Source organism: Bubalus kerabau, chromosome 4, assembly GCF_029407905.1.
Source record: "Bubalus kerabau isolate K-KA32 ecotype Philippines breed swamp buffalo chromosome 4, PCC_UOA_SB_1v2, whole genome shotgun sequence".
In the NCBI taxonomy this organism is placed as follows: domain Eukaryota; kingdom Metazoa; phylum Chordata; class Mammalia; order Artiodactyla; family Bovidae; genus Bubalus; species Bubalus kerabau.
The window spans coordinates 168,648,674-168,659,999 of record NC_073627.1 but is presented as its reverse complement, the minus strand read 5'-3'; the positions used below and the strand labels follow the sequence as shown (position 1 = coordinate 168,659,999).

Genomic DNA, 11,326 nt, shown 5'->3' with positions numbered 1-11,326 from the left:
TGCATTAAAAACCAAGGCTATGTTCCTTCTAAAATATACGGGATAATCTGTTCCGTGCCTCTTCCAGCTTCCAGCCTCTGCCTGCATTCCTTGACTCCTGGATGCATTGCTCTGACTTCTGCTCCCACTGCCACATCACTTTCTTTGTCTCCGACTCCCCTGTCTCTTTTTTACAAGGGCCTTTGTGATTATATTGGTCCTACCCAGATAACCCAGGATAACCTCCCCATCTCAAATTCCTGAATTTATAAGGAATATCTGTGAAGTCCCTTATGCCATGTACAGGAACATATTCAGGAATAGGTTCTGGGGACTGAGATGTGAATATCTTCAGAGGGCCATTATTCAGTCTACCAGAGCACTTCTGGGCTATAGAGTAGGAAATGGGCTACCCTTATAAACCGTAAGCAGACTGGGTCCCCTTTGAACACGTTTGCTGACAGTATTCTGTTAAGTCTTGGCGGTGGGGGTGGGGGTGGGGAGAGGAGCAGAGTGGGTATTGGAAGTCTGGTTGCAGGTGCCCCTTCAGAATACACTGTCGCCAGGTAGATCCCTGTAGAGTCATAAGAGAAACATCAGGCAACAGGGGAGGGCACTGGCTGCTGCCATTCAGGAGCTCTGAGACCTCAGGCAAGGATGTTACTTCTCTAAGCCCCAAACTCCACCTAAGTCAATGGGGATAAACAGAACTATCTAGAAAGGTTAGAATGAGGGTAATGAAAATACCATCCATGAAATCACCTAAGACAGTGCCTGATCCTCAGTAAACGTCGATTTTGGAATACCTTCTGAATTCATCCTTCTCTTTCTCTTTCCCCTTTGCTGTGGCCACTGCCTCTGTCCAGGTCTCTCAGAAACCACCACTGCTTGCCAATTATGCCACATGCCTCAGCCTGGCAGTGGTTAGGAGCAACAGCTTTAAATCCCAGCAAACGAGCCCCTATTTGAAATGAAATCTAGAGCAAGTCTCTTAAGCTCTCTAAGCTTCAATTTCCTCCTCCGTACAATGGGGATAAAACCATTTATGGAACCAGGCTGTCCTGAGGATTTAGGAGATGATGAATGAGAAGGGCTTAGCACAGTGTCAGGCACACACAGAAGAAAAGTAGTGCTGTTCTCAAGAGGCCTGACCTTCTTTCAACCACAATGGACAATCCACTTCTCCTTGATCCAGTCCCTGAACTTGTATACCTGGGGGGCATTGTTTATAAATATTTCCTCCGCCTCCAATATTCTCCGTGTATCCTCATAGACTACCTCCTAATGCCTTAGTTCTACTCTGCTTCTCAGTAACTTCTTCAGCCTTTACTACTCTTATAAGTTGTGGCTATTTATGCAGGCCTCTGTGGATGGCAAAGAGTCACTGAGCGACTGAGCACACACGCACGCACACTTCCTCCATACTGGACACGAGTTCCTTGAGGAAAGGTGTTTCTCTGCGTAGTCCATTGGAAAAGTACACCTCTCCTAGCCTGGCCTCAATTTCCTTATCTGGAATGTGTCCATAGGACTGGAATAGCAGAAAGGGCTCTTCCTGAGATTTTAAACTGACAGAACTTAAGTTGTGGGGACCTGGTAGATTACCCAGTCCACCCCCATCCTTTTCCAGAAGGGGAAACTGAGGGCCTGGCAGGGCCTTCGCTTCCTGCGTTTTTCTCTCTGGCCTCTCGGGCATGGCTCCCCTGAGGGCATGCAGCCCGGGTTTACAAACTAGGCAAGGGGAGACTCTCGGGCGTCTTCAGGGCTCGGGGCGCCGGAAACACGTGTGTGCTCACCTACGTGTACACACGTGAGCACACCTACAGCAGCAGGGGGCGCTCGGGCCGGCAGGGGGCAGCACAGACTCGGTTTGCAAATACCCGGCGCAGCCCCGAGGGAGGAGGGCGTGCTGCAGTCCCGGCGGCGGCGGCGGCGGCGGCTTGGAGGTGCAGCCTCCCAGGTGGGAGGCGGGGGCTGCGGGCGCAGGAAAAGGCGCCTGGGGAGCGGGTACTCGGCGGGGCCTCCTCGGGCCCGGGCGCGGCGAGTGGGCGCGAGCGCGCCAGGAGCACGCAGGCGCCCTGCTCCGGCTGGCCCTCGGCCGGCTCGCGGCGCGGGAGCAGCCGGCAGCCCGCCCCCGCGCCCCCCGCAGCCCCCCGGGCCGCCCGCGGCCGGCCGTCGGGAGCGGCCCCTCGGCCGCGAGCGCAGGCCGCCGGCCCGGCAGAGCGCGTGGCGGCGGAGGCGGCGGCGGGACGGCTGCCTGGCCGCCCCGAGCGCGCCCTCCCGCCCGCGGCCACTCGCAGTCGGCGCTGGCCGGGCCGGCGCGCCCCGCAGGCATCCGGAGCGCGGCCTCGGCCTCGGCGGGAGCGAGCCCCGGGCCGCAGCCGGCGGGAGGAGGCGCGGGCGGGCGCTGGCACTGACGGCGTCGCGGGGCACTCCCGGGCGGCGGCGCAGCGGCAGCGGCGCAGGGGGCGGAGGCAGGGGACGCCCCCAGCCAGGATGCTGCGGTTTCTGCGCCGGACCTTTGGCCGCCGCTCCATGCAGCGCTACGCGCGGGGCGCGGCAGGGCGCGGGGCCGCCGGGCTGGGGGACGAGCGCGACGGGGGCCCGCGGGGGGGCCCGGCCGCCGCTGTCTCCACGCTGCCCGCCGCGCCCGGGGGCAGCGTGTTCCCGGCCGGCGGCGGGCCCCTGCTCACGGGCGGCGCGGCCGTGCACATCTCTGCCGCTGGAGCCTCCAAGGCCACCCTCTACTGCCGCGTCTTCCTGCTCGACGGTACCGAAGTGAGCGTGGACCTGCCGGTGAGTGACGGAGCCGGTCCGGGCCACTGGCACCCCGGGGCCCGTGGGGCAGTTCCCTTCTCCCGATGCTCCCCTCTGGGGAGCTCCCCTTGTACCTCTCCGGGATCCCCTCCCCCTTCTGCGCGCACTCCTAGTCCTGTTTCCTCTCCGGCCACCCCATTCTGGTCTTTTCCGGGGGCCCCCATCCCTGGCCCGCGCCCCCTCAAGTCCCAAGTCCCCGCCCCCTGGCGCGGGTGACTGTTGTTCCCCTTCGGTCTCTGAGGTTTCTGCAGCGGCCTTCTTGGTGCTGGGCTGTCGTTTAGAGAATGTCAAAACAAGGCGGGGCTGCCCCGGGGTAGCCCGCTTGCCCCCCCAGACTCGCCACCAGGCCGTGGTGGGAAGGCAGGGGAGGAGAAGCCCCCTCGCCTGCTGGCCGGCAGGTGCCCCAAGTTTGGGAGGGAGTCAGGGGAGTATTTCTGCTCTCTCCAGTCCCCATCTGGGCGCTCCCCACCCCTTCATCCCATCCTAAACAGCCCCTCTGGCCCGCTGCTTCACAGGGGGTTGGGCGACTTGGGAGCTAACTCGAGAATCGACTCTCGCTGGTCGGGTCAACTTTGCAGCGGCAGAGCCCCCTTCTGGGCCGCTGGGAGTCGGCCCCCGGGCCTGGGGCGCCGGACTTTCCCCGGGGACTGTGCGTGGAGCCGCGGAGGCACCCCAGGGCGGCTGCGCCGCGGCCTCAGCCCGGGCCACCCGCCCACAGGTGGTTGCACCCCGCCCCCTGCAGCGGAGAGCTCGGTTGGCGCTGACGTCCCCGCCAGGGCGTCCGGCCACCAGCGGGTCTTTCTAGCCCAAGGGGCCAGATCTGATCAGATCGAATCCGCACATTAATGGGGCGCCTACTGTGCACCCGGCGCTGCGGCAGACGTTGCCTTTGGGAATCTTTGGGTGTGACTGAGGACACAGAAACGGTTGAGCTTTAGATGAATGTTACAGACCGTCCCGAGGGTTTCAAGCGGGGCGGGCGGAATAACATACCGGGACTTCTAAAGAAAGCATTTAGACCTTCTCGGGTGGGGGAAATTGGACGTCAGGAGAGAACTGGCTGGGAACCTGTAAGGGTTTTTAGATGGGAAAATCAGAGCCTGCCTGGCCTGCGGTTTAATGTTTCCTTGTGTTAGGTTTAATTTTGAGACAGTTTCAGTTTATGGCGATTTTATTTTTGTGGTTCCTGGTGCTCTCCATAGGATATCATTTTGTTACGATAATACCCTTCGGGGGCCTTTTTATTCATGGAAAAGGAGCCAACATTCCAGTGCTCAGAGCAGTTGTCTTTAAAATAGTATTAAAATGTTACTGTTTTTCCAAGACTGGGCTCTCCAGCTTTTTATTCAGCTGGGAGAGGAGGCTTGAAAAGGGGAGGGGGGCGGGCCGAGCCGAGTGGAGGAGAGGTGAGTGGGTTGCTTCTGGAGCGGGCAGCTGGTGTGTGGAGAGGATGTGGCGCTTTCTGCATCTCAGATCTGCGAAAGGAATGCTCTGGTTGGGAACTTTGACAACGCTCACTGCTGATGATTTTCTTGTCTGTTCCCCCAAGATGATTCGTTTATAAAATGTATTGCTTCTGTCAGGTTTCTGCGACAGGTTTAAGTGGTGTTTCTGAGATGAAAAATGCAAACCCAGTAAAAATGCATGCGTGGTGAATAGACCCAAACAGGTACCCAGATGAACAGGTTGGGATGCGAAGGCTGACTTACCTCAGCTGGTGGAGCCCTGGCCTAGCGCGGGGGAGGCAGGTTTTGCATCCTAAAGGTTTCTTCACTTAATTAAAGGCTACTTGACAGAAGAATTAACTAGGTTTTCTTACAATGGAAGATTTCTTTCCTTTTTGTAAAAAATTTATTTATTTATTTATTTATGGATTACATTGGGTCTTCCCTGCTGCTTGGGTTTTTATCTAGTTGCAGAGAGAGCAGTGAGGGGAGGGGGCTGCTCTTCACTTGCGGTGTGCCGGCTTCTAGGTGCGGTGGCTTCTCTTGTTGGGGAGCACATGCTCTAGGCGCACGGGCTTCAGTAGTTATGGCATAGGGGTTTAGTTGCTCTGCGGCATGTGGGATCTTCCCAGACCAGAGATCGAACTTGTGTTCCTTGCATTGGCAGGCGGATTCTTATACACTGTATCACCAGGGACGTCCAATGGGATGCCTTAAGATGTTATTTAGTGAACTTCCAATTTTATTTATATAGACATGCATATAATGTATATGTGCCACCCAAAGGCAGGTCCAGAGCAAATGTTGGCTTTGGTCATCTGTGCCCTTGCTTGGAGAGGAAAGATGGAGAATTCACCAGTGAGCACAGCTCATTGACTGGAAGATTTATTCGGTGTGAGAGCTGCATCACAGTCTCCCACAGTCATCTTCAGAGTTTCAGTGCCAGTAACGAACTCTCAGTTACAGCATGGCTCCAAGCAGCCAGGTCTCCATAAAGCTGTAGCATCTGTGCTCCTTCTCAGCCCCATTTCACCAGGCTCACTTTTTATGCTGTCCTTTTTTGGCATTTAGTCCCACTGGTCATTATTCTCGTCTCCTGCATTCCTGAATTTTTACCGCTTCTTGTGCCTAGGGATGGCTTTGCGGCCTGGTACACCGGATTTACCTTTGACCGCCATCTCCCTAAGCTGGATTTTCTGTCTCCAGTTACTTGCTCAGGCACAAAGCACACTTGCCAGGCTAACTATGGCTCTTTTGTAATTAAAACTCTCTGGTGGTGGTAGCGTCATGCATTCTCCGCTCAGCATACTAACCATGCGCAGGCATTGTCATAAGCCGTTTTATTAGCCCTAGTCAGGAGGCCTGTGTTCCAGAAGTGCCTCAAACACAAGGCCCTCAGTGGGATTGTGCTGGGGCACCTTGGTTTTCAGCTGGGCTGTGGACCCAAAGGTGAATGAAAGGTGGCCTTGAGGCCCTTGAGAAACGCAGGTAGCAGTGTGTCTTTTTCCTGTAAGTGATGCTGAGCTCACAGGCTCACCAGATAGGGTGCTGGGGAAGGATGAATCAGGAGGTCTTCCTGGAGTCTTTGATGCTTGTGGCTCTAGGATCTCAAATCCAGTGCCCCTTATGCATTTTTAGACTCCCTGTTGTTTCAGGGAGTCAGCCACTTCTTGGCCATGCCACGGCCCCGCTGTTATATATAACAAAGGAAGAAGCAGCTGTAATTGTCTTCTCCAGTGATGCTTCCCTGATGGAGCCTGGAGCCCCCTTCCCCAGGTGGTGGGTCTCATCCTCTGGCACGCCTGTGTGTGCTTAAGCTTTGCTGTGCATCAGGATCTTTGGGGGAAAAAAAGAATCCATCTATAATGGGCAATCTGGAGTGGGCTTCCTGTTCCAGCCCAGCTCCCAGGGGAGGCCTTGGCCCATCATACAGGCCAGAGTGCCCCTCCAGAGCCACTCCTCTTCAGAAACCTGGGTGCTGGCTCAGTAGGTTCATCCCCGGGCCAGGCCCCGGCCCTCAGGTGTGGTCTGGCCAGCAGGGCAGGACTCCCTCGGCCTGCCCCAGACTCTTCGCTTCTGTTAATGCCGCTGAAGATCCCATTAGTGTGTTTGGCAGCGGCACCCGCTGTTGACTCATATTAGCTCTCTGTTGACTAAATCCCTGGCATCGCTTTTGCTCGTGCGGCTGTTGCTCAGCCCCGTCTCCCCCCTCCCTTGCATGTGCAGACTTCCAGCAGCTCTGTGTGGAGAGCCAGGAAGGGGTGTGGCTGGCTGGTTAGCGCTCCCTCCCATGCCCTGCAGGGCATGCCTCGTTGGCCAGTAGAGGGTTTGGCGCAGTTGCTCTCACCTTCTCTGAGCTCAGTGTGGACTTGGGTGGTACAGGGCAAGCACAGAGAGTTTCAGGGTGGGAATGTGCACGTTTGAGTTGTGCAGTCTGGCTGTGCCATCCTTGAACCTTGATTTTCTGGTCTTTAAAATGAGAGGATTATATGTCTAAAAGGATATGAAAAGGCCTTAGGAAGCAGCAGGGTGCTGAAGGGTTGCTGGTAGGCTATCATCTTACACACATCTCTGTACCTCCTCTTTGGCCTATGAAAAGGGATTGGGAAATTTTCTAGAAATGAACATTTAAAAAAAAAAGGGTGGGAATCCCTGGCGGTCCAGTGGTTAGAACTCTGAACTTTCACTGCCAAGGGCCTGGGTTTGATCCCTGGTCAGGGAACTAAGATCCCATAAGCCACGTGGCTTGGCCTTAAAAAAAAAAAAAAAAAAAAAAAAGCCATGCCAGGAAGGCTAAGCCTTGCTTGGCTCTCCCTTATTGGAAATTGGAAACTGGGTGTAGTAAGAGAGATGCTTTATAAAAGTTTCACTTTGAATGAGAAAAGAATGCTACCCTCCCAACCCCTACTCCCTGGTGGCTTAAATGGTAATGAATCCATCTATAGTGCAGGAGATCTAGGTTCAATCCCTGGGTCAGGAAGATCTCCTGGAGAAGGGAAGGGCAGCCCACTCGAGTGTCCTTGCCTGGAGAATCCCATGGACAGAGGAGCGTGGTGGGCTATACTCCATGGGGCTGCAAAGAGTCAGACTAAGTTACTAACACTTTCACTTTTCACCCCCCACTTACACCCCCAGATAGAAAAATGCCGGTCCTTAGAATTTCCGGACTGGAACCTCAGACCCAACAGAACATGCATGATACAACATGAAGATCGTATGTCTAGAAGGGACCCTAGACAACACATATCCACCCATCGTATGTATGGAACACAGAGGCCTGGGGATATAAAGTGACTCCCTTGGTCACTCAGTGAGGAGGTGTCAGGTGCATCTTTGGGAACCACACTCGCCTTTGGAGATGTGTAGGATCAGCAGTAAGGTGGCTGGCCCGAGTCCTAACACAGCATCATGGCAGGGGGCCAGATATGTTCTGGGCATTTACCTAAACAACAGGAAACTCCAGCAAAAGGGTTCTCTAACTTCAGTGTACACAAAGAGCGCATCTGGGATTTTCTTGTCTCCAGTTCAGCTGTGCAGAGCTCACCTGCAGAATTTCTGATTAGTTTAGGAAGCTGGACTTTGAATCGGTACCTTTGGCGTGCAAGTCACACCCTTTGAAAAACACTGGCTCTGAACTGTGAGAGCAGAGGGCAGCCGCACTGTGCATTAGAAAGGGCTTCAGACAATGAGGATGGGAGCAGCAGCCTCCAAGCTGGGGGTTGGCAGGCTCACACCTGCACTTTAGGGAGCCCGTCTTTGCCACCCCAGAGTGAAGGCTGGGCTGCGAGAGGGAATGGGGACCATTCCCTCTCTGGAGACAGTTCTGCTGTGCAGTAATCCAGGTGAGGGGTGATGAGGGCCTGGGGTGGAGAAGGGACTGAGTTCTGGTGCGTTCCCAGAGGTGGGGCTGTTGATTGAGTGTGGGGGAAGTGAGGACTGGGGTCTAACTTGGAGGACAGGGGTATCTTCACTCTCAGGTGTGGGAAGAAATGGAGGACCACATAAGACCCATGAGAAGGCAGCTCCTCATCTCCACTCACTCCTGAGGTCCCTGATGCCATGAACACCCTGCCTTATCCCAGACTTCAGGCGGCTGCTTTTTCCTCCTTGTGAGGGCTGATAATGACTCAAGGCGGCCCTCCAGGGCTACCCTGCTCGCACCCATCCTGGACTATGAATGAGGCCATGGGGGCCCTCGGATGACTGTGTCATGGGTTTATGTATTTTTAAAACATACCTTTGTTTTCAAAGGAGGGCAGGTGGGGAAGGGGAGAAGGCAGGAGAGGTGGATGGTGACCATCCCAAGTGGGACAGAGGTGCCCTCGCTTAACTCCGGTTCCTCACTTGTCGGATTGTCGGTGTTAATATGCAGGGTGGGGGTGTCTGCCAGCCTCTCCAGCACCAGGAACATGACCCTGCGCGAGTCCAGGACAGAACAAATATTAACTGGTTAAGAGCTTTCACGTGCATAATCTCACTGAGTTCTGTCTCTAGTGCACTGTCGTGGATGAAGGCGCAGGTCTGTTTAATTCTGAAATAGCAAAAGATTGTGGTGGGAGTCGGGTCGGTGATACAGGGAGATAGCCTTTCTCCTACATTCTTGCATAGGGACTTAGAAAAAACTCCACTCCATCACCGCAGAAATCCTCCACCCACAACTTGTCCTCAAAACCCGTGTCCCATCTTTCTCCATGGCCTGACTCCTGTCTCCAGCCTCCTCCACCCTGCCCAGAGTGTTTCTTCTGCAGGAATCTGGTTCTTTGCACTGGGGCTTCCTCCTAGGGCCCATGGCAGCTGCCTGCAGGCAGGGTCAGCTGCTGATTCATCTTGGTGGGTTTTTTTTTTTTTTTTTTTGGTGGTTGGCATGTGTTTTCCTCCCCCACTTGCATTTCACAGGAGAACACGTTGGCAGCAGAAAGATTAGAAAATATAGAGATGGAGGAGAAGTTAAAAACATCTAAAATCTCATCAGAGATAACCACTTTTAAAACTGTGGTGTGTGTGTGTGTGTGTCCATCTGTACTTTTCTCTTTGTTTTTAGTTCTGAATATGTTATTTAAAACGATGAATTTATATGGGTTGATAACAGTAAAGTCTCTTTCCCCACCTCTACAGCACAATTGAATAGGGAGCTAGACCCCAAGTTTGGGCCTCTTTAGGGTGGGACCTTTCTGCCCCTAATACTTTACAGCCCCTGGGATCCTTAGCTGGGGCGGGGAGCTCCCTGTGGCCATCTGAGCTGTATGCTACCTAATGCCTGGGTAAGGAGTGGGGTCCTCATCCTTGGAGCCCTTCCCCACCAATCACCTCTGCTTTCTGGCAGCTTAGAGGTCCCGTTGATGTGGCCACAGACTCCCCTTGCATCTGAGGGCTTGTGTTCTGAACACCTGCTTTGGGGAGGTTCCCACCTGCCCAGGGAGCTCAGGCCCTGCTCCCAGCCGGGGCTGATGTGGCATAGATGGGTGGGTGACCCTGCAGCATCCCAGGAGTGCCTCCTCTGCCCCAGGGTCTCTCATCTCATTCTGCAGCCTCTTCAGCTTCTCTTGACACTGGATGTATCTCACTAGTCCCACTTGATTTTAATTTCTGGCTTATTTTTGTTTCCCACAATGTTTTTGTTTGGCCACAGTGTTTTCAGTCACCCAAGACTGGTTGTGCATTTACCCTGCATGAAGCATTGGGAGGGGTACCGGACGGGGGAGAGAGTTCCAGTCTAGAAGGTGGGAGACAGTGTCAGGATATAACTCGGAACCCCACCAGGGGTGGTGAGGGGATGAGCGATGGAACCGTGGGCTAGATTTGGAGAAGGTTCAATGCCCTGAGTGACACTGAGTTGTCCGGAAGGTTGCCTAGGAGGTTCCGCTGTTAAGAGTTGCTCAGAAGGCATTGCAGTGGACGAAGCAGCAGGTGCAAATGCAGGGAGGATGGGAGCCAGGAAACCGCACTGTCTGGGCTTCCAGCTCCTTGTGATTAGGGATGACTGTGAGCACCGGCTGAGCCCTCAAATTTTGAAGGAGTGAGTGAGCAACCTCTGAAGCACAGAGGAGGGTCTCAAGCTGGTAAGAGTCAGGGGATCACAGTGTGCTGATACTGTGCCAAGTGCTTAAGTGACTGTTGAATCCTTAGCAAACCTCTTTTGGTGGTTACTGTTGTTATACCTTATTTGTGAGAGGGGAGAATCAGAGCCCAGCAGACTGATTTAAAAAACCCCACCGGCGTCACATAGTAAGGCAGACTGCAGCTTCGGGCTAGAGGAGGTTTGTGTCGGGAAGGTCGTCTGACCAGGACTGGGTCTGGGAGGAGTGGGGGTGGGAGGAGCCTGCCCCAGGGTTGATGGGGACCCGGAGCCTCAGAACGGTGGCCCCCTTTCCAGGCCACTTGGGGTTCCCATGCGTGGAATTCACACCTGTAAGTCATACTGGGTGAGTGTGGTTTCAACCAGAGGGCCTTCTGGTTTGAGGCCCAAATTCTTCAACGCTGAGTTTGGAAATAGGCAACATTTTAAAAAAGTGTTTAATAGAACAACACTAAAATTATCACAGAGAGAAACATTTTATATATTCCCATCCTGCTGCATAGCAACTGGTTGGTTTCACCGCTCCCTTCAGTCTTTGGGCTTTTGCATACATGTTTATAAACATGGTGTGCAGCCTTTTATATACTGTTTTTATTTAAAAAAAAAAACCTTTTTTCCTCTTATCCAAGCCTTCCAGACATACTTTTCACCCAGTTTGGTGCCTTCTTTTTGGCTTATTCTGAGTTACTTAAAAAAGTTTGTGTGTATGTGTGTGTGTGTAATATTGCCTGTGTGTGTGTAATAATACCTGTTCCTACCTGTCTCTTGGGGTTGAAGGTTGTCACTCAGAGCACTTGGTATCTTGCCTGTTGACTCTCCTACCCCCGAGGCTTGCAGAATCTGTGTTAACTTCCCTTAATTGCTACCATCTGGGAAGGTGTTATTATCCCCTTTACGCAGGTCTCAAGGCCACTCAGCTGTAAGTAGGGTGGAGCCAGAATTGAATCTGGGTTTCCTGACCCATTCTTTAGTGCTCTACCCCTAGCCCATGAAAGGTGTACTCTCCGGA

General features: G+C 53.9%; 1 protein-coding gene and 1 long non-coding RNA gene across 5 annotated transcripts in view; one reads left to right on the top strand and one right to left on the bottom strand.

The window, feature by feature from the left end:
* The first annotated feature begins 2,460 nt into the window (after positions 1-2,460).
* The window catches only part of EPB41L4B (erythrocyte membrane protein band 4.1 like 4B), a 170,608-nt gene continuing 161,742 nt past the window's right edge, over positions 2,461-11,326 (top strand). For all 3 annotated transcript variants that reach the window (XM_055579252.1, XM_055579253.1, XM_055579251.1), the window contains exon 1: positions 2,461-2,775. In XM_055579252.1, coding sequence (XP_055435227.1) covers positions 2,476-2,775 — 300 coding nt within the window. In that variant the 5' untranslated portion in view covers positions 2,461-2,475. The remainder of the gene's footprint in view (positions 2,776-11,326) is intronic.
* LOC129650622 (uncharacterized) lies at positions 4,018-11,207 on the bottom strand. Of its 2 annotated transcripts, none has more exons than XR_008713898.1 (3): positions 11,076-11,207; positions 8,479-8,656; positions 4,018-4,271 (listed from the first exon to the last, which is right to left on the bottom strand). It is a non-coding gene; the product is annotated as an uncharacterized LOC129650622 (long non-coding RNA). The 2 variants fall into 2 exon arrangements; XR_008713897.1 differs by lacking the exon at positions 4,018-4,271 and adding an exon at positions 5,594-6,077.